At 37.9% G+C, this 26,308-nt stretch overlaps 1 protein-coding gene across 1 annotated transcript; it reads right to left on the reverse strand.

Moving 5' to 3' along the window:
- On the reverse strand, window positions 1–16,151 carry FOXN1 (forkhead box N1). The gene is made up of 8 exons (XM_088529975.1): window positions 16,029–16,151; window positions 13,738–14,241; window positions 11,585–11,695; window positions 8,484–8,611; window positions 7,608–7,704; window positions 2,052–2,259; window positions 965–1,492; window positions 1–263 (listed from the first exon to the last, which is right to left on the reverse strand). The coding sequence occupies exons 1-8, from the start codon at window positions 16,149–16,151 to the stop codon at window positions 1–3; spliced, it is 1,962 nt and encodes a 653-aa protein (XP_088386101.1).
- Between the last annotated feature and the right edge of the window lie 10,157 nt (window positions 16,152–26,308).

Genomic DNA, 26,308 nt, shown 5'->3' on the forward strand with positions numbered 1-26,308 from the left:
TCACATTAGTGCTATAGGTTTGGATCCAGAATTACTTAAGTAGGCAGGAGACACTGTATCCAATTCCATAAAGGCAGAGTAAAGAGTAGTGAGCTGCACGTCGGGTAAGTTGCTGTGTGGAGTTCCATTTTGGATGCTAACATTATTGCTGCTGTTATCCATTTGGCAATGAGAAGGGAAACACTGAGAAGACGGAGATGATGAAATGAGAACTAAAGGATCCACAGCTAGGCTGTCATCTTTCAGTTCCTCCCAAAGATTTCCTATTAAAAAAAAAAAAATTAAACTTTCTTCCAATAAGCTTTTTGAAATGCTGTTTTATAGGAGAAATATGAATAAGAAAGAAAGATTGTTTTACAAAATTACTATGTCTCTGATTAACTTAAGGAAATTACTTCACTACATGGGTAAGCATTTAAGAACACTTTATAAAATATTACTGTTTAGTCTATGGGTTGTATGAGTCCCTGTGGAACTTGTGAAGAAGTAAATAGGATTCTCTTGAGTGAAAATAAGGAAGGGATTAGAATAAATAAGTTAAACTCAAACAAAAGTATTTCTCTGCTCCTCACACAATATATTTTTTGATACGCATCAAATAATTGTGCCTGAGAAGTTTTCAGTAGGAAAATATATCTGAATAAATAAAATATTCTACTAAAAATGCATAGCAGTATTTCAAATATAAGGTCATTTTTCATTATTCTATATCTTTCTAGGGAAACTTTTTGAAGATATAATGTAAAAATCCATGTTGTGCAAAATAATGTAACTTGGTATGCTGGCCTCTGTAGCAGTGGGAAGGACAATTAGTTCCAAAAAGGATGTGAATGGTGTTAATTCTGCTAGTGTTTATTTACAGAAGATACCTTGAAAAGTGGGGTGGCGAGGGGGGGAAATGGCAGGATTGAGATGTGATGTATTAAGTCTGAAACTACCAAATAGAAATATCTTGGATACCTACCTTGGAGATCAAAATCGGTCAAGGATGGATTAAGAGCATCAATGTCATTGCTGAGATCGCCTTCTGGCATGAGTGTGTCCTGCATCGTCCTGGCTGTGGAGTGCTCCGTCAGCATCTTCACGCTACAGGTGGGGGGAGTCTGGGCAGGCAACGGAGAATCCTGGGTGATGCTGGGTTGAGTTCTGAGTTCGCTCTGAGCTTCCCCAGAAGGGAACAGGGTCTGAGGGTCAGGGGACTGTTGCATTAACGTACTTGAGAGTTGAGGAAAACCCTGGGGTGATGTATAACATGCAGTTTGCTGCCCTCCCAGTAAATTGGGTAAGGGATTCTTGACGTGTAGAGCTCCTGATGTATGGATAGCGTGCAAGGGCTGTGGTATACCGGAGGAGAGAGAGGACTCGCATAAAGAATGGGGCTGGACTGCCATCTGCCTGGAAAGGGATGCACTTGCAACGCCAGTTGGACTGCAGGACATGATTGAAGATCTCAGCTTTTCACTTTTATCGCCTATCAGTGTGTCAAGTTCTTCTACAAAAGAACAAAAGAATCCATAACTTTACTTATTTTTAACAGAACCTTTATACTCATAGGTAACAGCTAAAATTTTAGTGTTCTTTGGGAAATAAAAATGCATTTTCTATTTCACTCATTCTAACCCCTTGGATAAGTACTCCAAAAGCCTGAAGTGTTTTTTTGATTAATAGTGTCAAGTGAGTATTTAATAAATCACATGTTTCTGTTTACTGATTGGATAGTTACCTCATTAGTTAATTTCAAAATTTATTCACTAGTACTTATTTCAGTATTGTTTTAATGAGGTATCAAGAGAAAATGTTTTCTTGATGAAGTGATAAAGTAGTGCTACTTTAGCCTTCAGAACATGCTATGGCATTGTGGCTATTTAGAAGCACTCCAGCAAAATCAGGTCTTATTTAATCCTGCTTTTTCACTTTGTTGTCATACCCAGGAAAATGTCTCTGTCATTACCCTAAACCATGTATAAATTCTCTTACACTATTTGATGTGCATTGCAAGAAATGTTTTCAAGGCCCCTGTCTGACAACTAGTACACTAACATGTTACTGACCTGGCTTTGCCATACTCTTCCTTACAGCAACTGGGTCTTTCCTCTTCCATTTCTGAAGCTCTTCCTGCATTTTATCAATCTTAGCTGGATTCAGAGCCCATAGGCAGCCTTTCCGAGAAGAATTGCCTGACTTGTTTTCAACTTTCTCAAAGCATTTGTTCAAGGATAAGTTGTGGCGTACAGAATTCTTCCAGCCATCTGGAGCTGTCTGGAAAAACAAATACACTCTAAGAACTGAACTAAGAACTGAAGGAAGGAAATGTCCAAATATATACCTCCTTTTTGACTGGTGAGACTATAAGAAATGTTGTTTAGATAAAGGATTCATATTGTAGAAAGTATTATAATGAGCTTGGAAAAAGTATTAGAGTCATGTTGTGTAGGAAGGGATGAATCAGATAAAGTCAGTCTTGCTTAGATCAGTTATCAGAAGAGGGCTACTGGATTTTTAAAAGTGAGTTTGCAATCACAAGAATTGAGTTTATAAAGAACTATATTTGTGGACTGTGAACTACAAGGGAATCTATCTTAAACTGCTTTAGAGCATGTAGAAAAATTTCAAGCACATAATTGAAGGACTCCATGCTCCTTGGACTCAATATATTAAGTGTCCAGGTAAACTTCAAAAGCATTTTAGGTTGATACTGTAGGTGTAACCTTGTATGAGAGCTAATTATATAACCAAATAGTTTAATCACAAGTCCCTCAGATCAGATACTGATTTCTAGATCTGATCAGGGCATCTTTGTTTTGCATTTATTTTTAGTTCAGTAGTAGAAGCTTAAGGGTTCTTTAGGCTGTGCAAGGCATATAACCTTTATTAAAATGATTCCTCCATTTTTATTTAGGCAGTCTCTGATTAACAAGGTAAACAAAATTTCCTCCTTGCCTTGAGGACAGTTTGGCATTCAATTGCAAGAGTGGAAAGAGAAGAAAATCTAGTGCCAAAAACACCTCATTGCCATATAAGTGTAGCACTTTATTTCTGCAAAATGGGATTCAACTTTGTCTTTACTATCTATTTGCGTATTTTCAAATGCTTATGTTTTCATTAGTTTCTGTTGGGATGAAGTTTGAAAAGTGGAGACATTTCTTCTGACTTGAATATTTGAGCCTGGTGATTTTTGTCAGTTGAATTACAAACTGTGTTTTTTTTTTTTTTTTTTTTTTTTTTTTTTTTTGTTGGCTGCAAAAGAATAATAAAAATGAGTATTGCTGAAAGGATGCTGAAAGAAGTACCCAACAGGATTGTTTTTTCTGATAGTAATGGGAAATGTTGGTGTGTGGGTCTAAAATATGGATGTTGAAAAAGTTTTGTATCTTCATTCCATTTTATTTCGCTCATTTCTGCATACCTGGTCATGCAGACAGAAGATACTACCTTTTGCATTTAGGCTTTCTAAATTAGTATCCTCACTGGTATCAAAAGTTTCCTACAGTAGATTTCCGTGTCACTCCTTTCTTTTGGTGGGCACTGTGCAATGCTATTTGCTGAGCAGATGCTCCTTTAGGTCCTTCCTAATTCACTCTAATCTTAAAGTAAAGGCAGAGGGAAAGATGAGTTGCTATATTATGCGATCTCAGTAGGAATCAACCTCTGAACCCCAGCATGAGATGAAACCCTTTATACAGCTATTCTTCTTCCCCTCCCATTGTAAGATCCATTAGGAAAAAAAAATGTAGCTTTACTTTTGTCAGTCAAATGGTATTCTTACCAGAAGCTCTGCATTTGCAGAGATGAAAAGATATTTCAAGTGAGAAAAACTCTAGAGTTCATCAGATTACAAAGAATGATCTTCAGTACTAGCATGTATGAGCCTTTTTTTTAATCCATTTTGTGTGCTTTTTTTACTTTCTTATTTCCAAAAAAATACTTGTCTTGGTGTCATAGGAATCAAAAGAAATTAGACGACTCTGAAAGGTGTGGAGAGTTGCCTATGTGCCACTGATGATTCATACTCATGAATGTAAAATACTTTTCATGTGAAAACTTTGTGGTTGGTATAAATACTTCTTAAGTTGTGCAACTTGTGTCCGTTTTTGCTTTCATGTGATACAGCATAAATAGTTGAAATTACTTTGAAAGAAATTCTACTTTTACCAGTGTTCTGAAATCTATTCTTACCTAGCTTGTTGTGAGAGATTCTCCTGTGGGATGAGGAATTAACATCCCAGCTGAAGAATATAAGTATCAATGCATGTATTAATTTAAAATATTAATTAGCTGTGGAAGTTTAAAAAAATAAAGTATTTCTTTTTTCCCTAATAGCACCATTTTACCCTTTTGGTCCGCCTGATGTCAGCATTTCCTTTTTTTTTTTTTTTTTTTCTTTTTCCTCCCCTCTCTCCAATCAGTCCTATATGTGAGGCAGCCTGCACTTCTACTTAAAAACAAAACAAAAACTTATTTTCTGCCATTAGATTAATAGTAAAGGTAGTGAATCACTTTTTCTGCTTTGTAGATCAAGTTGCTTTCTGTCAGTTCCACATATATATATAGCATATATAAATATATACTTTGCTGCTGGATGAGGTAACCTGAAAGAATATTCATATTTCTCACCCTGTGCATGAGCCTACATACACCTCTGTCTATCTAGACAGGTTAATTAATGTTTCTGCCAAGCACTGGAAAAGATGGGAGTGGCATGTGTTTCTCAGAGGTTTTCAGAATGTGTGGGGGTGTGAAGTGTGAGATAGTTTTAGAAACCTTAAAGCAGAAAGTACATGGATTTATTCAGGAAACTTAGTGCCAAGAGCTGAACAGGTTCTTACATCAAACTTGGTATTGCTGAGCTGAGAAATACAGTTGTTTACCTAGTAGAGCCCTGTCAGAATAGTCCAGCAGTGTGTTTGTGTTGGAAGTATGACACTGGTTGTTTTATTTATTCTCTATTAAGGAACAGAGCTCTGCCCACTCGGATTGTTCTCGTGCAGTTGGAATCTCGCTGCTGTGGCTCTCTACTGCTACTGCTGCATTTGGAGTAATGTGAAAAGTTGTGTAAAACTGACAGTGCAAGAGAGTACTTGGCTGCTGTAGGTTCCATCAGACCACAGACCTTTCTAACCTCGTAGACCACTGGCAATAACTCCAATTAACAAGATTAAAGCTTTCTGTTAGACACTCTAATCACTACAAAGAAAAAAAGGATGACAAGCAAAAAATATTATTGTACAGGCTCATTGATCCTAACCGCCTCTTGAAGTTTAAAGAGTTCAGTGATCTTGCAAAACCCTTTCTCTTTAAATCTAGCTCTCAAGAGAAGGGAGAGGTACATCAAAGAGTAATTCAACTTTAGCTGCGTAGATGTTTTTTTAGGACGTAGGAGTTGGATTGCTCGGTTTCAACTAGAAATGAGATTGTTGCATCATAGAAACTAAATTTGCTGCGGCAGCGAATGCAAGTTAATTTGACTAGGCTTGTATCATCTAATGTCTCCCAGCAAGATTCTATGCACAGTTGTGCTCTGTTTCTCTTCAATTTAAACTGCTTTTTCTCCTTCTATATTATTCTGCTATGCAGTGAGTTCTAGTAATAGCACCAAAATAGTCTTTGCTGATTCTTTTTTTATTATTATTTTTATTGTCCTGAAAATTCTCCAACAAAAGAGAGGTTAGATGAAACTACTTTTGCCCAATGATGATTCTGTGGGGTGTTTTCAGGAGCATAGATAGGGCCTGGTCCTCACAAGCATAATATTTGATTGCTTGTTTGCCTGTGCTTATTTTAAGGAAGTTTGGGATGTAACCATTCCATTTCTTTTGTATATAAGCAAGCCAAATGCAAAAAAAAAAATTCTCTCAAGATGTGTAATGTTCTGCTAAGTGCTCTCTGCATTGTTCTTTGCCTTTAATACATATGAAGTCAATAACCTCATTCCTCACTTTTAAATTCTTCAAGAGAAACTTCTGACAAGTAAGAAGGAAAAGTTTATACTGAGTATATTTTTACTACAGCTTTAAGAAACTCTTTTATACCTAATGTGCGCATGTGTATATGCACAGAAGCATAAGACAATGTATGTATTTAAGCATCTGTGCACAGACAGTTGAGGGAAGGATGCATATTTCCTGAACATTGTGTTGAATACCTGCAACAGCAAGACCTGGCAGAGCTACAATCTTGTATCTTAAGAATTCTGTGTATGTTGGCAGTAGCATTGTTTGGTTTGTAAGCTGCTAATTTTATCGATCAGCTGTGTTGTAAGACAGAGGAGAAAGTAACTTGAGAAGAGTCTGATGGATAAATATGGGCATACAGTTGTGCCTGTAAAAAAAATAACTTACTACTACTACCTTTCTGCTTTAAGTTTATTACACATTTTTCTAGAAAACAGTAATTAGTTAGGAATGTGTTCCTCTGTAGATTACATAATCTATGCATTATGCAATGAGTAGTTCTGCAAAATATCAATTTCAAGATATTGTGGCTGAATTTTTTCATAACTTGCAAATTATTTGCCATTACTTTATTAAAATATTTTATGCATCTAGTGGCAAATGCACAGAAAGGCCAGTTAATGTTTCATCAGAGAGGAAATATAAGTCCTGTAATCTATTCTCACTTTGAAAATGAAGAAAAAGGTAGCAATTATGCTCTTCTCAGGTATCGTTTTGCCCTTTTGTCTCCCATTATAATGAATCCTCACATTTCTTCCATGGGGATAATTTTTATTCCTACTCTCTCACTATTGACATGTTCGATTTTACTTGTTTTGCAGATATTCTCAGTATCCAAACAACTTGCAAAAGTGTATCAGAATATTTATTCTTAGACTACACAAAGGTTTGATTTAGCTTTTGGTAGTTGCTTTGAGTCTGTTTCAATTGCTGCATGTTTACTTGTAGAAAACAGGACAGACTCATGTTGCCTTATTTTCAGTTTTGGGGTTTGTTGACAATTGTAGGTCACTTGATCTTAGTGAGGTTTTGGAGGAATCAGCAGGAATAAAGCTTTATGTTGAGCAGCAGCCTACAATTCAATTATAGCTCTTCCTAAAATCAAACTGTAATCCCTCCGCTCTTGGATCGTATGCTGACTAATCTCTCTCCACTTGCATTCTGAATGCAAGAAACCATTCTCTCTTGTAGCATGTATTTAAATGTCAATAAGATCTTCCGTAAACCATACACCCCTACCTTCACCAACATTACTGTGTAATTATGAGCTTAGTACCATTTATCACAGAGTACGTCTTTCTTTGTACAGTGCATGCAAGTGATGAAGTTGCTTAAGAATGATATTCCAGCTTCAGAACAGAGCAGGGAACCTTGAAACTTGCACGTGAGTCTGGAAGTGCTATTGATGGCAGAGGAACCCACGAGACCAGTTCTACCTGGATCTGAGCAAGGAATTAATGTGTTTAAAAAAAACAAAACAACACCATCCTTTCTGTGAATTGGCCTTGGATAGCACATGCCAGTCTGTGAGCACGGAGGTGTATGATGTACAATTGATAATCTGTTTAAAAAAGCTTATACATTTTAATAGATTGAATCACCTCTTTATGGGAAGAATAGAGATTTTTTTTCCTCCCCTGTAGATGCAGAACTCACCTTAAAGTAAGGAAAGTGTTCTGTCATGAAATTGTAAATCTCACTGACTGGCAAACTTCCTGTCTTGCTGTTTTTGAGTGCCATGAAGATCAGGATGCTACAGGGAGAAAGAAAAAAAAAATTAGCTTGTTCTGCTTAACCCCTCAGAAGCAGAAAAAAGACAACAGTCCATGCAATTACTCTGGGTTTCACTCTTGTAACATGAATAGTGATGATGCTTAAAACATTCAGCTGCGAATAATCAATCTCCTTGTGCTACATGATTTTCAGAGGTAGTTGAGTCTGGCTTGATTTCATTTTCAATTATTTTAAATTCAAACTCACAGATTTCAAATCCTGCCATTGTATGTTTTTCAAAGGTTGTGTGCTTAAACTGATAAAGACTACAAAGAATATAAAACTGACAGTGACACAAGATCTAACTAAAACTTAATTGCTGATTTACTTTGCTAAGCTTCTATTGAGAGAGCTAGACCTATATGGCAATTAGTGTATCTGATATTTTCCACATGTTTTCTGGCTCTAATAATTGGAAAATGAATCAGTTTTAATTCAGGTCTTGGAAAATACTACTAAATGTGGTTAGTTTTGTGCTGGTGAAATGTGCAACACCTAAGACTTTTCTGTTAGAAATTTGTGTAGTTTTTTTTTTGTGAGAGTGTTTGGGGATTGTTCACACGCTTTGTAGCATTTCATTTCCCATTGTCTTAGCCCTAGAGTCTGGAGCAACTTGTGATTCATACAAACAGGACAGAGCACACTGGGAACAAGACAAATAAGAGTAAGCATGTTATTGCAAATTATGCTGGAAATATGCCATGGGTAAACAGCGTATTTCCTGTAACATCAGGACCTTAAAAAAAAAAAAATCATTACCTGTAGGAGTAGATGGGTTTGGGAAATAGAGGCTGCTGGGATTCCTGGCTGCTTTGAGGAGCAATTCTCTGGTAAGGGTAGTGTGAAGAAGCAATGTAAGTCACAGGATAGCTGCCTCCCGAGGGATACTGCTGATGCAATAAGAAACATTATTGGCTTAGCAACAAGCTCTCAAAAATACATTTCCTTATTTAGACAGTATTAGACTTTTTAATTGTAAGGATATCTATCGTCTTCTACCTACATTTAATACCTGTTATGCCAAGGCAGACAAAAAAGTGGTCATTCCCTGCTTTTTGCCTTTTTTTTTTTTTTTTTGATAAGGCTAAAAGGAGCCTTTCTGGTAAGGCATGGGAGCACCATGATAAAAATCCAAGGTGTGTAAAGTGTGTTTCTAAGACAATAGCATTTGAAAGCATTTTTTCTTTTTTTTTTTTTTTTTTTCCTGATACTAATCAAGACAGTGAAAAACAAACAGTAGCAAAACATTAGCAGATGAGTAGCATTAGGATATATATTAAAATAAATGTACAGTAGAATAAATAAGTAATTTCATTTCATGAGACAGGAGAGCAACATGGGAGGCTATTTACCTCTGAGGGCCTAATTGTGTATTTTTGTGCTGTCTGACTTTGTATTGAAATTGTGAGGCTAATCTGTGTAGGTTCCCTTCACAATCATTTTCAAGAAACAGGATATCCAAGAGACAGGTCAAAGCAAGGGTTAAATTTAAGTGCTGTTTAATATCACTTCGAGGATTTTTTCCTACATTTTCTGCATCAGACACCTAAAGAGAATAGCCAAGGTTCCTAAAATAAGGTAGTGTTTACACTGTCCTCACCCTACCTCTAGGGATAAGCAGCAAATTGCTGCCTGGGACTGAAACATTGAGCTAGCTCTTCAGTGCCTCTAAGGCTGTCCAGCAAACAATACTTGCTAAAGCACTGACTGGACTTATCATGTTATCTCCGTGATAGAAGTATGCCAACAGAAAAATCATGTGCAAGAGGGAAGAAAATACGTATAGATACCCTTGACTGTCACAGTTTCTGCAGGAAGATCTCAATTAAGTCTTTTTAACACAACAGTCGGTCATCTATTTTTCTTTTCCAAATTTTAATTTAAGCCCTACTGGCAAGCAATTTTCAAGAATAAAGACATGCTGCCCCGCTAAGGTAAGATAGCATCAGTTGACTCCCTGTGAGGCAGATCGCTCTGAACTTGGAACTCGGTGAGAGAGGGATTTCTGCCTCTTACAGATGAATCTTTCGAGATGCCAGGATTAGGGCACGGCCAAAATTAGGAGTCACATGGTATGCTATTAAAAATCTGCCTGCCTGCATGCCTTCCCTAATACTCAAAGGTTGCTGAGCCCTGTGCTGGTGTTTCACAGCTTGCCTCCAGAAGTTCTGTGTCATGAAGTTTTTATAGTTTCTCTGAAAGATTGATGTAGCTTTCTAGAGTTTCTAGAGTTGGGAAAAGTTTTAGTAACTGCTTTGTATTTCTCCTTTCTTTGTTGCTTACCATCATTCTTATTTTTGGACCAATAGGTTCTGTTTCACTTGGTCTTTACTCTCTTTTAATGGTGGTTACCATATAACTGCAATATTTTGACAGTTTATTTGTGGATAATTCTTAACAGTTAGTTTTGGTTCTCAGAAAGGTTGTTGCTTGAATTTTACCCCCGTTGCTGTGATCCTTTTTAATAAGGAATGTCCTAAAATGGAATGTAGAAAACCGTAACAAATATACTAACTTCTTTGCTACAATAAACAGAGTGAAAGACACATACAGAGCTGCTCTTTTTCTGCCATGTTAAATGAAATATTGAGCACAACAGCAGTTTCCAAAATAGCTATTAGCTAGTTTTCATACACAGGTCCAGGCTGCCTTTGTTGCTTTGTGTTTAGATTTGTTACCATAGTACAAAACTGGGCACTTCATATAATAATTTCAAAAGTATTGGTTTCAGCGCCCTTTTGGAAGGAAAGGATGCTAAAATGTGACTGGTTGCAATGTCATCACCAGAGGCATAAACTAAGTGTCTTAAGATTTATTTCTCTTTTATTTGTTTCTTTACTGCTCTTGGAGGGAGCAGAGGTTGGAGAATGGTCTGGTATGACAGGCTTGAGCTGGTTTTTCTGTCTCACAATTGGCATGAAAGGTGCCAGTCTTTCATGGTGGGTGGGTAAGTAATCTAAGGAAATGTCTGTTATTTCTTTCAGATCAGCAAGAAGCTGTTGTTCTTATGACTCATTGTTTCTGTTGTGTCCAGCAAAGGGGAAGATGAGGCCATTTTATCACTGGGTTAAAATTAAAGGAACTGATCTCTCTCATCCTGCTAATGAAAAGTGAGGCATAAGTTGAACAACCTTCACTCCAGGCTAGAGAGCCCATTCTCCTCTAACTTTTCAGTGATTCAAATTGTTTTGCTCCTTTCAAATTTGGAATGTATGACTTTAACATTGGAACCACTTCATGCCAAAGATGTTATTCCTTTTCTTAGTCTTGTATCACATGCTGCATTCACTTCTTATCTGACTATGGCAGATGGTTAGTATTTCTGCCTGTTATGACTTTGGTTGCTTGTACCTATCCCTTCTCTGAGCAATAGAACTTTTACTACAGGAGCATAAATAAGCACAAATATTGAAAAGTCTACCAGAAGCCTGCTGCAATGCAAGAGATCTGTCACGGTGCCAGCCTGCAGGTGGATGACTCTCCCCTGGTGCAGTGCTTGTTGCATCTTGCCAAGCAACTCCCAGAAGGTGTGTTTTGGCTCTAGCATTGTAGGTTTTTTGAATGTGGTTAATACCAATGTGTAGTAATAGTACTGATACCAAAACAGTGATGGGGAAGGGTGCCTGCTTCAGAATGAATAAACAAGAATAAAATCAAATGAATTAACAAAAGGGGAGTTTCTGCAAAAGCAGTGATCAAACCTCACATCTATACCATGCATGAGCTCTATGGCGCTGTTGCATATTCATAGTGTCTGTGCTACAAGACAGTCTTCATCTTTCTTTTTTATATTGAGATAATTTACCAATATAATGCAAGAAATTCTTTTGTTGTTGTTGGCTTCTACTTGTGGCACTGACCTGATGGAAGGGATGTGAGGGGCAATACATCTGCTGCACTTGAGGCTGATAGCAATATAGACCAGGTTGTCCTTCCAGTGGGGATGTTCTAAGCTTGATGTCTGAATCCTGCTAGAAAATATTCATGGAAGGTGTTATTAGAGAAAACACCCGAATTTTAAATAAAGTAATTACCAGTTACTGTCCTGATATATCTTTAGTTCTACTTCTTACATATATGGACTTGATTCTGCTACATGCAGCAAATGTTACATAAAATGGGTTTTACATTCTAGAGGTACAAGAAGCAATATTATTTCCTGCCTTTATATATTTACTACTCTAAAAAGGAAATAGCAGTTAAAATCCCATCAAAGGAACAATTCAGAAAATGTCGATTTCTCTTTATTGTTTTTTCTCTGCTTGTAAAAATTGCATGATCCAGCTTTCATTCCTGAGTGTGCACGTGTGTCTGTTCATATTCTTTGACTTTATCTTGCAGACTGTAAGTACCTCAAGCTGACAACACTAATCATTAGTTAGAGGGTGAGGACTATAATGTATTAGAAAGAGCTGGCAGAAAAAAAAGAGCTAGACTGACTGCTGCATTTGGTTAAGATACAGAAAGTATCGTAAGAAAATGTTTTTGTTTTTCTGCAGCTGTCTAAATAAATATGGACAAGTTGATTAGTTCTTAATTTCTCACATGTCCTCTCAGGACTCTATCCTGGGCTGCACATACGTTGGTGTCTTTTAGGCAGAGTGTAGAGCAGTGCACCATATAGGTGTTCACACAAACTTCATCTGCTTTAGAAGAGCAATTCAAGTAACCTGCATCTTAACCAAAAAGTTAGATGGAGGTAGCTGCTAAGATGCATCGTACTCTGCAGTGTTATTAAGTTGTGTCCTTCTCCAGAGTTTGGGTGACTGTCTGGATGTTCCTTCTTCCACTTAATATCCAGGCACAGGAATTTATTCCAAGAGCTGTTGTTGAGGGCATGCTTTGTTTCAAGGGGTCAAATAGTGTCCCATTCTTTTACTTTGTCTGTAATGACCACCTTTTATAATACAGATGAGTGCTCACTTCAGTATCCTGGCACCACACAAATGCAGTATTCAGTATTAATAAATACCTGGTCCCTGATTTGGTGACCATAAGATAAAGCTTTTCAGAAGCATTAACTTCAGTGGACTGTAGCAAAGGCACTACAGCCCCTGCAGCGCGTAACTTGAGCACTGAAGTCGCACGCCCACTGAAGTAGTGGGCACGTTAACAAGTTTGTTAAACTCATCTGATGGGGAGGATAAGTTATTTATGCAGGAAACAAGAGGTTTTGATCAATTTCTTCAGCCTAAATGGCTTCAGTCTCCATCTCCTCCCCAGATAGGTGTGTCAGCATCCTCTCCATCCCTGGTAAGCTGTCTTGTCTTGACCTACTTAAGATTTCCTCCTCCCTTCCCTGCCCCTGGCTCCCAACTATTTCCTTCAGTGATCCTTGACTTTTTTTTCCATAGGGGTCTAAAGCCAGTGATTAGGGCCCTCTTTAGCAGATGTAGTCATTGTTTTTACCTAAGCTAGATTCTGAAGATAGGCTTTACGTGTCAGATCACAGCAGAGATACCTTGTGGAGATACCGAAGGGCAATTTGCTTTTCAGGGATCTTCATGCTGCTCTAGTTAGAGTGCTTCCAATATCTGGAGGCAGTCTTCTGTTTAAACTTTTATTTAATTGTGGATATTGGTGATGTCTTAGTCTCCTCTTAGTTTGTGGCCAGAAAAATGCAGGTTAGCTAAGACAGTTGTAATAAGTCTGTGTGTTCTCTGGTATGTGTTTTGTCGTGCTCTAAAAATACTTTTTCATGAAATTTTGTGCTTGAGAACACTAGCTGATAACAACTACTGAGATAAAACCTGTTGTTAGGAAGAATTTGGATGTCTAACGTTCATTTATTGTGTTTAACAAAATCATTCATCCTTGTACACTTTCCTGCTGCCTGGCTTTCAGTAGGAAAATGCCATAGACTAGAAAATTCCAATGAATATAGGTGTCTATCCTGAGCTCTAACCTGTAGCAAAATGTCCATGTAGTCACATTAAGAAACTGGGGGTGCGGTGGGGAAGACATATTTCTTTCACTTGAAAACAGAGAAGAAAAAGAAAAAAAAAATACTGACCATGACTTGTGAACCGTGATCTTGACTTGTCGTGTTGTATTGGATGTTATTGCACCATGTTTGTTCCGTGGAGATGTTTGGAATGTGTGTAGGAAATGACTCTGACTCATCAGTGCCTGTAGATCCCGGCAGCCCCTCAAAGCCATCGATGCTTCTAGCAGTTTTGAAGGGTGGACCTTCCGCTTGCAGAGCTTGGTGTGCTTCCTGGAAGACATCTTCGCTGATCTGCCTCTTGTAAGGATGAAAGGGGTTTCTGCTGCTCTTGAGAAACCTGTCGTAATTTCCTACAGTACTTTCCTCGTAGCTGTACCTTCTGAATTTTTCAGTGCTGAAAGTGGCCTTAAATTTGTTCTTGCCACAGTGAATGCCTTGGCTTGTAGGGTATCTCCCATGAATATGATCGTGGACTGGAGAAGCAGGGCTGGGGCTGTGAGAAGACTCTGAACTCTTCCTTTCTGTCCTGCCGTCTGAGTCGTATGATTGGCAATTATAACTATGGTTATCCTGCAATGAATTATTAGCATTTAAGATTAGGATGAACAACTATTTTTTCCTGTCAATTTAAAAAATAATACATAAATACTGCACAATTACCAGGCCTGACCACCTTTGTATAGACAAGTCCTAAAAGACTGAAAGAATTCTCTGACCTGGGATACAAAACTAATCAAAAGTATATTACTAAAATAATTCAGAAGACTGAAATGTCTTAATTTGTCTAGCTATCCAGGCAAAAAAGTCTTACCCAACTATTGACTTTTTGGTTTCACAGTTTCTGGGAAAAGCTGATGCATATGAAGTGCTGCAAACTTAAGTCAAGGGAATATGGTAAGTTGAAGCCTTATCAAATACAAGTTCAAATCTAATAAGCCTGATCCTGCTCTCTGTTACAAGCTGCCAGATACATTGCCTTTTGCATCACTTCCTTTCATTAACAGTGCCACACTAATTCAGAGAGGCATGTAGGCTCTAGGCAGACATTGCAACCATCTTCCTGTCTCATCTCCTCCCTTCCCGTCTTTACTTCACTCTGTGTGTGTGTGTGTGTGTGTGTATATATATAAAAGTCCCCTTCAAACTCCCCCCACTACAAACAAACAAACAAAACCACCCAGCTGCTAAAGGGCCCTTTAATTTAGTGAAGAAAATCTTAATGAGAATGAGTGTCTACATCCTGACTGAATGTGTCTGATCCTTTGCTGAATGCAAAGCATGCATATTTTACCTAACATCAACGATGAATAACAGCTTGGATGCCTTTTGAGAAGACTTGCATAAGTCAAAAGCAGGTTATTGTGTTCAGCGCAAGGGGAAAGTAATGTTCTGGGATAGACAAAAGTCAGGCTAGATTATCAAATGGCCCCTTTCTCACATACACCCTCTAAATTCACTTTCTTTTTTTCTTACAATATTATAAGAGAACAGGTGAAAAACGAATGTCTCTCTCCCTGAAGGACCAGATTTCAAGAAGTCCCAAAGGGAAGTAAATGTAAAAGCAAGGTTTTCTCCAGAGTGGAGCATGGCTGGACTTTCATTTACACCAAGGTCTGTGTGTAAATGAACAATCATTTTTCCCTAATTTCTAACCGCATATCTAACTTGCTGTAGGTCAAAGGTATTAACTTAGGCACTTTGTTCTATCACAGATACAAGCCAAAAAAAAAAAAAAAAAAAAAAAAACTGACCTTGTTGCAATTTTGACTTCAAAAGCTTGCCTAGATTACAGTTTCCTAATTCTTGCTGTCTTGTTCTTTTCTATAGTACTAGTATATATGTCTGCTATCTTTTCTTAAATAACAATTTTAAAAAGTTCCTCTGCTTACTTGTGTAAAGCTGTATGAATGGCAGTGTTGTCAGTTCTCCACCTGAAATTTTCATAATAGAAGTACAACATTGGTTATTTTGCTGTTTGACCAAAAAAAAAAAAAAAAAACACCAAATCAGGTGGTTTATGTAAACATATAGTAGGGCAGCAAAAGAACCACATTCTCAGTTGTACTTTTTTGATAGCTAAACGGGGTGAATATATAATCACCAAAACCTTCTTAGGTTCTGGTTTGTTTTTAATCACTGAGGGGGGAAAAAAAAAGTTCTATCTGTCTGTTTCTAATTAGTAGGAATTACCTGGAAAGCTTAATGTTATCCCAGAAAAAGAGTTTCTATACTTCAAAAACAACACTTTAAATTTGTTGCCAGTTAAGCCTGCTGAGATTTTGTAAAGTGGTTGCTAAACCTCCTATCTGAGCTTGTGCCTCTGAGGTAAAAGAGCAGAACTGACCCCTCTTACTCACAGTTTGCTGAACTGGGGATACTGAATCCCCCTGTGGCTTCATTAGGTCATCTTGTTGTTCCCTTTCCAGAGTGTCCGAAGAAGAAAACTTAATATTAGATTGATCTTGTAGTAGTGAAACCATTATCAAATCCACGTCAGATAGAAATCCTGTGATAATGAAATTATATCACAATAAATATCTTCTAAAATCAAATCTGCGAATGAAACCATCTTGTTATCTGCAGATAATTAGATAATGCTAAATATCCAGCTCACCAATAACTCATCCTGCAGAATTTCTAATACATATATATATATATATATAGTTATATCTCCTCTGAAGTTCTCAATCTCTTTGGACATGTGAGACATATCTGATGGTGTTTCATGTTAAGAGGAACAAATTTTATCTGTTAGTGTTTTGTTTTTCTACCTTGTTTTTTCCAATCCTTGCTCACTGTGACCTCACAGCAAAACTATAAAGGAACAAGTCGTGCCTCTCCTATATCATGTACATAATGCTGCAACAGGTGTGTACCTGTGTGAAGATGTCTTATGTGCATAGTTTAGACTTCAGCTATACAAATTGCGGGGGGAGAACTCTTCTTGAAGAGCTAATTTGCAAGCTCTTTGCCACGTGTTTAAATGGCTGTTAGGTAAATAACTAAGGGTTTTATTAGGGTAGGTTAACAAAGATATATTGCTTAAAAATGTGGAAAACTTTTTTTTTTCCCTTTACAGTTCAAAGAGAAATCTGTATTTATGATGAGTAAGGCTGTACTGCCTAAGGGGATAAAGCACAATGGGGCTTGGAAATAGAGTACGAGACCTCTAGTATATCAGGGAAAAAAAATGATGTTAGCTAAAGTTCACAAATGTTTTAGTCACAGGCTCATCTCCTAGTGGCTTAACTGGAGCTAGATGAGGAAATATCCTTCTAACTGCTGCTCACCTTGAAAGGAGCAGGTGGGAAACACTGGCAAACTGGAAATACACATGTATGCATATTTATAAATATTCCATACTGACTGCCTGCTTCACATAATTTTCCCCCTTAAGATTAGAGAAAGCTGTGTCTGACGTGGTCACAGATGAAGAAAAGACCTTCAGTTCAAGGAAATAAGTTTAATGAGAATAAGAAAATGAGCAAGTGAAGCTCTGAGGACTGTAACAATGTTTGTTGCTATTCTGTTCCCATTAGGCTTAACATTAGGATCTGTGGAAGAACAGGCTGAAGAGACATTATCTAAAGGGTGAATTCAACAGGACAGAAAGGTTTGGCTCTCTTCCTGAAGGCAATCAGACTCTCTTTCTAAAAACAAAGTGAATATATATTGGTTAATTGGAGACTTAATACAGTATGCACTGGGAAAGCCGAAGGATTTTTATTCTATTAAAAAAATAATTACGTGATTCCAGTGCTGTTTTCAGTTTCCAACTTAAATCAGCAACAATTTCTTACTCTGAAAGCTATTTGTGACTTGGCTTTCACTGGTATGTGTCTATAGATGCAGATGAATAGAAGATGTCAAATTAATGTACTGTAAGAATCTTTTTATCTTTCTTTAAATTTAGTGTTTAAGATGTCCATTAAAAAGCCTAACTTTATTTTTTGAAATAACATATAGCAAGCCCTAAAACTCTGCAGTGTAAATTTAGTCTTTAGAAATGAAAAATCTAACCACTTGCTAATGAGTCTCCTTTAAGAAGAGAAAAATGGAGCTCAGTGGAGGTTGTCAATAATTAGGTTTACAATAAATCATTTACGATACAGTCATACAACAGTTCTTGGGAGTGGGAGGGCTTAGGAAATTGCAGGTTGCTTAGACATAGACCTTGTTAAAGAAAACAATGATGCTTTGATCTGGAAAAAAGTATCTGATTATCCTAGATGTAGCTGGAACCATTTCTCCACAGCCCATGTCATTTTTACTTTGGTAAATGTTGCATGACAATCCTGGGCTCCTATTATAAGATAAATATCCTTTTAAAAAAAGGAAACAGTGAGAAAGTGTAACCCCAGCTGAGTGTTTGGATAGCAAGGGAGCAGCAGCTGATCTATTAGCTCTGCATGACTGGAGGCTGTGGCACCAATCCATAGTTGAAACAATCCTTGGTTTTGTATTTTTTCTGGACATTGGTAGGCATTTTGCCGGTGATGCACTTCACCAGAGCTGGCCGAGCAATCGGAGCCTCTCGGAGTGCTGTATGTTACTGTAAATGCCCTCTGCAGCCCTTGGGGCTGAGATCAGTTTTCATGAGAGGAAGGTGTGTTTGGATGCTCCCCAATTCGTAATTCATTCTGCATGCGTGCCTTAGGGAGCTTGCTGATCCTTGCTTGACATATTGGCTTTTGTGATAATCTTCTCTCATCTCTGCCCCTTCCCCAAAGCAGTAAATCATCTTTTACCTCTCCAAATCACACTGATGTTTTCCAGTGCAGGAAAGAAGTAACTATTTGAGATTTTTTTTCCCCCCAAATCTGTTATGTGAAAGGAATTAGAGAAACCAGGAGTTTTCAGAATTCTACTTTTTCATTTGTTGTTTAAAAAAAACCTTTCTTCCAGTAAATTAAATTCAAGGTATTGCTGAAGTGACCAAAATTTTGTGACTAAAACTTGCCTTGTAAAAAGGGAGCTTTGTAATTTATATGGGAAGGCTTCGAGGGCAGGTCTTTTTAGTAGCTTCTAATAAATGCAAGCCCCTCTTCAGGAGTTTATTCCTGACAAATGGACTCTGCAAGTTGGGTTGGATTATGGTTGGTGATAGTGTTTTACACTCACTGCTTTCATCTGTAACATTCTTGTCACTAAGGTTGGCTCTGGTTTTAGAAACCATTTTAGGAGCAGGCTTTCAAACTACGCAGCGCTAAGCTGTGGTTTGGACAATTTGTTATTGCTTTCTTTTTATAGCATGTATTAGAACAGGCTGGATACTTGAATAGCTTTTACAAAGCTTTTAAGGATTTTCTTTTCTTGTCTTCTGGATTTATATTCCTTTGTGTGCCTTTGATCAATCTGTGCTCCCTTTTTTTTTTTTTTTTTTGCTTTCTTGTTCAGAAGTTTTGGGTATAATTCTATCCTGCCTGATTGCAGCCACACTTAGCCATCTCTTGAAATATTTTTTTGTGTCTTCAATGACAGTTTGTGGAGAACAACCTTAATTCATCAGCACTGGAACACCCATAATCTGAGATAGAAGGGCAGAAGGTTTGCAGCAAGGAGATCCTTTCTGTGCTGTGCTCAGTGGGATGCGTTTGCCAGCCTTGCAATAGTAACTCGTGGGGAGGGAGCAGGTTTTAACTACAGTTACACTGCAGCTTATCTGATGTTACGTTTCTCCATGTGACTTAGGTCCTATGGGATAGTCATTCCTAGAGGTATTACAGGTGATCTGAATGTTATGACATTGGATGACTTGCATGTAGGTGGTTTGTTTTCTGAGCTCTGTGCAAGTGTAGAGTCTATTCAAGTAGATCTGGTGGAATATTTTCTTATAAAGATGGATTTGTGTCTTGTGTGAACTGATGAACTTAACTGTTAAGCAGTAAGTTGTCTACAGGGCTGCTTCAGAGTTTAAGATTATCTGTAATGCCACTTATTTTCATTAGATATTAGAGAGAAAGTATATTGATATCCACATGTAGTAGTAAATGAGGATTATGTGGGAACACTGGAGGCAACAATTATGGAAGGGAATTGAGTGCTGGAAATATGGTGGCATTATGTCTTGCTATTTTATGATGACAAATGGGGCGGGGGGAAAAAGACAGATGAACCCTGGATATCTAGCAATTCTGAGATTAAGTGACAGACAGCATGGTGGTCAGTAATGTCCCAGGCCATTAAGAATATTTTGGGTCATCTCCACCAAAGTACTGAGTTCACATAACAGAAGGGTGCCATTTTTGATGAGATCATGTGTAAATTACTATTTCTTCCCCTCATTAAGAGCTGCCTGTGGGTAAGGCTGAACAACACATGATTGCTCGGTACTATGTAGAAACCTAGTGTAATCCTTACACATCCACGTATGCTCTCAACCATAAGAGTGCTTAGGAGATTTAAAACACCCAAATGCTTTCCTGTATGTGGACAGAAAGAGTGTTTGTAGCAGGTGTCTAATTTGGTATAGGAATTCTTTTCCTACGCATGTCCATATAACACTGTCTTAAAAAAAAATGCCTTTGTTCTAAATCTATTGTACAGGGAAAAAAATTAAGCAGAGACCATCCTTTTGCATGGCTAATAACAGAATTAAAATATATAGGCACTCTGTTACTATCACTGTGGTCCTCAGTCCTAGTTCTTATGCTTGCATCAGAATTTCAACTTTTCTTTTTTGCATGTATTTTATCCTGCCTGTGCTACCTCTGACACTTGCTGTGGGTCCCTGTCCCTGCAGCAGACTTTGTTTTTGTGATTTACTGGATCTATCATGTTTCCCTCCCTATACTGCCTCTTTTCTAGGCTGAAACTTAATTGTTCCTCATAGTGAAGCTGTTCCAGATCTTTGATTAAACTTGTGGCCCTTCCTTGAACAGCTTCTAGTTCTGCTATCCGCTTTCGGAAATGGGGAGGACCAAAACTGTGCGTAGTGTTCAAGATGCAGGCACAGCATGGTACTTGCACAGCAGCTATTCCCCAAATGCACATGAATTCACCCCAAATCAAGAAAAGCCAATCATGTGGTTCTCCTTAGCTGCATTACCTATTCTGTATATTTTGGGTATGTACTTATGTCTTATGTTAAACTATTAATTTACTTAGAAAGCAAACAAAAATGCAGGGAGGTGACTGTGACACAAATGTGCTCCGCAGGTGCGTGCTCCTCTGGCACCTGCTAGACTAACCCTGGGGCTGCTCCATGCTCAGCAGCCAGCCAGGCAACTTGGGAAGCTTTTTAGGGATCAAACCCACTATTTCATAGCTAGTTGTTATTACTGCTTTAATAACTTCCTAGTGCTATAACTTTTATTCTTCAGCAATTCTAAGATTGGCAGAGGTTGAAAAGATACATTTTCCTGACTTTTTTTAAATCATTGTAGCTTTAAATGTCACTGATGTAGATCTAAAAGCAATTATTCCATGTGGGTTTTTATGGAAAAATAGAAGGCATCATAAAAAGAACCTGTGGAATATTTTTCTGGTAGGAGGGAAATTCATCACAAAGCAGAAAACAACACTAGAAAACCTTAGCAAGGGAGGCGAATGATCCTGTAGCTTGGACTAGGTTCCCCTCACAACTTTCTTCTCTTCATATACACACTAATAAATCTTTCCAGCTACACCAGTTAACCTAATAAGAAACGTTAGCTCTCCCCACTAGCTTTGCAACTCCGGTATTTTCAGAACCCTGCCCTTTGCATGCTCTGTTTTCTGTATGAATGATTATACCGTTTCCTGCATGAGTAGTATGAAATTTCATTGTTTTATACTAGACATGCAAGTATAAAGTTGAACTCAATTTCCAGGAGTTAAAAGTAGTTAACATGATACAGAAACTGTGCTTTATTTATTTATTTTCATGAGTAGCCAACTTGGTTGGCAGGTCAAACCACTCCAAGAGATAGCGGCTTAGCATGTTCCTGGGCTGCTTGTGGAAAGACTGCAGCTGAACTTTCTCTGCAAGGTTTTAGCATGCAGTTGGTCTGGGAGTGGCAACATACACATGTTAGAGGTACAGCAGTCCTCAGTACAATCTTGTGATTTATTAAAATACGTATATATGTAGAGAGGAGCAAAGATAAAGCAGGTATAGCCACAAAATTAGACTGAAGATAGAGATACCTCCTTTGCCTCAAATCCTTGAACTGCAGATTGCTGGAAGCTAGGAGCATGTGCTGATGAACTGTCCCTGTACTTGTCCTTCTCCAGGTATCCCTCCTATCTAGATGGAGACACCTGTCCATCTGTGTGTGTCTCCTTCATCCTCTCCAGCCTTATATCACATCATCTTTTTTTTCACTTTATAGTCCCATTCTCCCTTGATATTTTGTTTTCTCCTAATATTTATTGAAGCAAGCTCCTCTTCCTCTTCCTGCAATGAGAGGCCATGTCATTTCGTTTGTGTCCATCACCTTATTAGTTTTTTCCATCTATTGCAATGTATCTTTTTCCCCTCTGGCATGTCTAGTCTAATTTCTGATTTTCAAAGTTGTCCATGGACTATCCTACAATATGCTCTCTAAGATATCTTTTCTAGTGCTCGCCATTAAATTTTAATAGGCAAATGTTGCTTTAAAAAAGTTCTTGAAAGTTCAGGTTGATTAATGGCTTAAAAAAATGAGAACTTCTGAATTGTATCATAAATAATGTGGGTCACAAATAGCTGACACTTCAATACATAAGATGCAACACACTGTGACCCTGTAGTTCCTTGCTGCTTATATTCTAGTGTAATAAGCATGATTAATGATAAGATGTTCCCATGAATTACCTCTTGATAGCTTAAGAGCTGCCTGAAACACGGGGTACTCTCTTAATACCCTTTGGGAACACCGTGCAGGGGGGACGCAAGGGACCCACGGCATCGATCCTGCCGCACTCCTCATTTTCTTTATGTTCCTTCTCTCTCCCCGTGAGTCATGCTCATCTCCTTGTGACTTGAGAGTTCATCTTGGGATCTCATGCCATCTTTCTGCCTTTATGAGAAGGTGTGTATGATGATCCACCCTAATGGTTTCTGTTGCTGGCTGTGGCAGCATGTTTTATGATGGGTGTGGTACATTCCCATTTTCTCTGTTGTGCAGGTACAGTGCTCACCTTGCGCCCCACCCGTGGCCACTCCCACCCTCCCACTGGGAATCGCCCACAGTAAGCTCTGTAATTACCTTTATTTGATCTGAGGAATGGATTTGGGAATCTTATTTGCACAGTCGCAAGCTGAGTATGTTAAAACAAGAAAACAAAAAAGTTTGACTGATTCACTGAGCAGTGATGTGTTAAGTAGGGAAGAGCAGTGAGTAGAGATAATCAGGTTCAGGGGCAGTTAAACTGTATTTTTGCTGGCTTTGCTCTGAAAAAAAAAGAGCATGATTCCAATATGTGTATACAAGAATGAATTTCACCTGTTATCAACTGTTTTGAGTTCTTACTGTTGATAGGCAGAACTGGTGCAGTTTTCATTGAAACAGCTGTATTAGTTTTAAGCAGAGTTAAATTGAAGCACTACAAACTACAGCTTGTCCTTGTTTTACATGTCTAGTCTGGGCTATGTAGTCTAGTTTGCACTTGCCCCTCAAACTGTCGATGCAGAAAAGAAATTTTATACAGTCAGAGGTAATGCAATACCAGGTCAAGCTTTTAGTCTCTGGGGAAAATTTAAAAAGAAAAGGAGAAAAAAATAAAGCAAGACTCAAGCTCCTATTTTGGCTTCTGAAGATCAAAGGTCTTCTGGCATCCACCTAGTAAGTAACGCAGCTAGCTCATAGGAGCACAGCTGATTGAGTGATGTATTCTGCTGACACCTCTTCCCAGGCATGCATGAAAAAATGTTGCATATAAAGTAGTAAAGACAGAGGATTGGAGAAGATATTTATTGCTTTCAAGGGAACCCCCCTCTCTTGTCATAGATGTCTCTGTCCACAGAGCTTAAGTTTTGTTTTTGTATATACAGTAGTCAATACTGGCTAGCAAGTTCAAGTCCTTCAGACAGGTATATTGGTCCTTTCTCTGGAAAGAAATCATTGTAGAAAGAAAACACAACGGTACTTTTCTATTTCCACTTTTTTTTTGTTGGTAGAGACAGTTTAAATGTTAGAAGCAGTACCTGTGGTTCTTTCAATATGCTAATAGGAACAAAAGAGTAGGAAAAAGCGCTCTCCCTTCAATATGGAAAAAAAAAAAAGACTTCGATAGACACAAGAAATATATATTTGTAGTTTCTCTTCCCTTCTAAAGAATAGAAAGAACAGACATATCCTCTCACAGTCAATATGGCATTTGTTAAGGAAAACATGCTCAATAAACTTCTAAGAAATCACAAAATGTGGATAAGGGAGATGGGAATGATAGTTTGTTTAGGCTACCAGAAAAAGACTTTTGACCAGATGCTCATCAGACAGTTTTAAGGGAATGAAACATCCACTGAAATCCTGAATAATCACCAGCAGATACGATCTTTGCATGGATAAGTAACTGATTAAAAGATAGGAAGTGGAAGGTAAATTTGAGTGATCCCCTTTAATAGGGAAGGAAGTCACTGATAGTGAGTGGTCTTTGGGGATCTGTGCTGAGACTGTGTTGTTTAATGTATTCACAAACAGCCTATAAAAAGAAGTGATTGGCACCATCACTTCTTGCTAATGAAAGATGAAGATTAAGAGAAACGGTAGAAAAGCCTTATGAAATTCAATGATGGAATATTTAACATTATCTATAAATCTAGAGATGCACAAAAACATTGTTTCTAAGACCAATCATAACTAAGAAAAAAAAAAAGGGGGGGCATTTAGCTGATTGTTAAACCTGGAGAATGAGATGAGTAATGATAGTTCCATGAAATTAATCTTGATCATTATCAACTCATTGCATGTAACAGTGACAAAAGTAAGTCACGTGCTGAGAATTAATAGTGGGGGAAAAAAAACAGAATAAAGAGAAAAGCATTTTGCCACAGAGTAAAACCCATGGCGTGCTGCCATTTGAACTCTATGTGCAGTTCTGGTCCTCCTCATATCAAAAAGCAGATAATTGAACTGGAAAGGTTGAGGAAAGGGCTACAAGCCTGATCAAAGGTCTGGAATAGCTTCCTTATGAGGAATGACTAAATTGGCTTTGGCCTGGAAGAAAGATGACTGGTGGTGGTGAAAAATTAAAGAGATCTATTAGATCCCAGATGTTATGGGGGGTAACCAGGGGTTGAAGGCAGTTGTCTGTCAGTTCAACAGCTGCAGCTTGTCGAATGAGCCTAGTAAAAAGGAGATTCAAAACTCGCTAGTTTTTTTTTACAAACTCTGCAGTGTGATAGGTGATGTAATTCCAAAGAGATGCAGCAGCTTACCTGCAGAAGCAAACCATGTACTTTAATATCTACCCCAAAGTTTGAGAAAAGAGGATAAGAATAAATTTGAGGGAGAAGAAATACGAAGCCAAAGGCCTGATAATTTCCCACGGCTACCCCAAGTTGCAGAGTTTGTCTCTTAGCTCCTTAGCTTCAAGTTGAAAACTGAATTTTGTAATTTAAAGCATCCCCTTTTGAGTTTCAGAAGGAGCAATGAACAGACAAGTTAATTGCCAAGTAAATAAGGTACAGTTTGGAGATTAAAGAGCTTTAGAGGAAATATGCCCTGACATTTGCGTGAAATAGATAAGGTACAAATACACTCACCCTTTAAGAAGGAATACCTGCTGAGGACAACATGAAACACAAGTGTTTTGAAATTAGGAATACTAAAAGAAGGGGAGGGCCAAAAGAAATCACAGACCTGATATGAGGAATGAAGCAAGAAATCATGCACAAAGGCATTAAATTTACTGGGAAAGATCGTGTCTATTTTTTCTTGCCTGTAAGCCTTGCAAAATCTCATGTCTTTTGTTAATAAAAAAAAAAGAAAGGAAGTTCCTGGGGTAGGGGGAATTTGAAAATGAAGAAAAAATGAGGGAACAGGCACTGTTAAAAGCATTTCCATTTACAGCTGGCAGATACAGTATCAGTCTTGAGCCTGCCAAAACAATAAATGCTGCCATATGCCGATAGACTAAATCATACCAAAGTTCATTCACCTAATTAACCTCCTCTCTGCTTCACTGCAGAGTGACCAATAATTGTTCTTTCCCTCTACCCTCACCACTCGCTCTTCTGCTACACCCACCTGTTTTTCCAATCCCTAATTTATTCCTAGAGTCTATTTCTGTTCCATACACTCTGCTTCCTTATTGCTAAAAGCAGAAGCAGCAAACTCAGCAGTTTGATGTTAATATTTGCTAATTCTTTGCCTAATGTCTTTTAAAGTTTTCAGCAAAATTCTTCAGCCTCTCCGAAACCTGTTTTCTCTAAAACGAGCAAAACAAAGCTGCAGTTCTTTCCCCAGTTCTGTTCAGTCCTGGCTATTTAATAAGACATTGTTGAAGTCAACATGACTTACATGCTTGATGACCAAGTTACCTTATTTTGCTAAAATTCTACATCTGGAATAAACTTTCAGCCTGGTCCATCTCGTTCTTGAAAGGCAGAGTGCTTTAGATTCATTTTTTGCTTGGCTGTTATCTGAGTAAACACAACAGCAGTGCTGAGTAACTAATGGTCTCTGCTCAGCAAAAAACACTGAAAATGAAATGCACAAACTTGTAACATGCC

The sequence above is a fragment of the Tinamus guttatus genome, unplaced genomic scaffold, assembly GCF_059628265.1.
Source record: "Tinamus guttatus ecotype Peru unplaced genomic scaffold, ASM5962826v1 Tinamus_guttatus_pri_ptg000356l, whole genome shotgun sequence".
Lineage (NCBI taxonomy): Eukaryota > Metazoa > Chordata > Aves > Tinamiformes > Tinamidae > Tinamus > Tinamus guttatus.

Excerpts from the sequence above, each read along its gene's own strand:
- FOXN1 (XM_088529975.1), bottom strand. The coding sequence starts at position 16,151 with ATGGTTTCACTACTACAAGATCAATCTAATATTAAGTTTTCTTCTTCG. Across the intron at positions 14,242-16,028 it reads TATCCCCAGTTCAGCAAACT|GATAACCATAGTTATAATTG; the intron begins GTGAGTAAGAGG and ends AATTCATTGCAG. Across the intron at positions 8,612-11,584 it reads CCTCACATCCCTTCCATCAG|TATCCCTCGGGAGGCAGCTA; the intron begins GTCAGTGCCACA and ends TTGCATCAGCAG.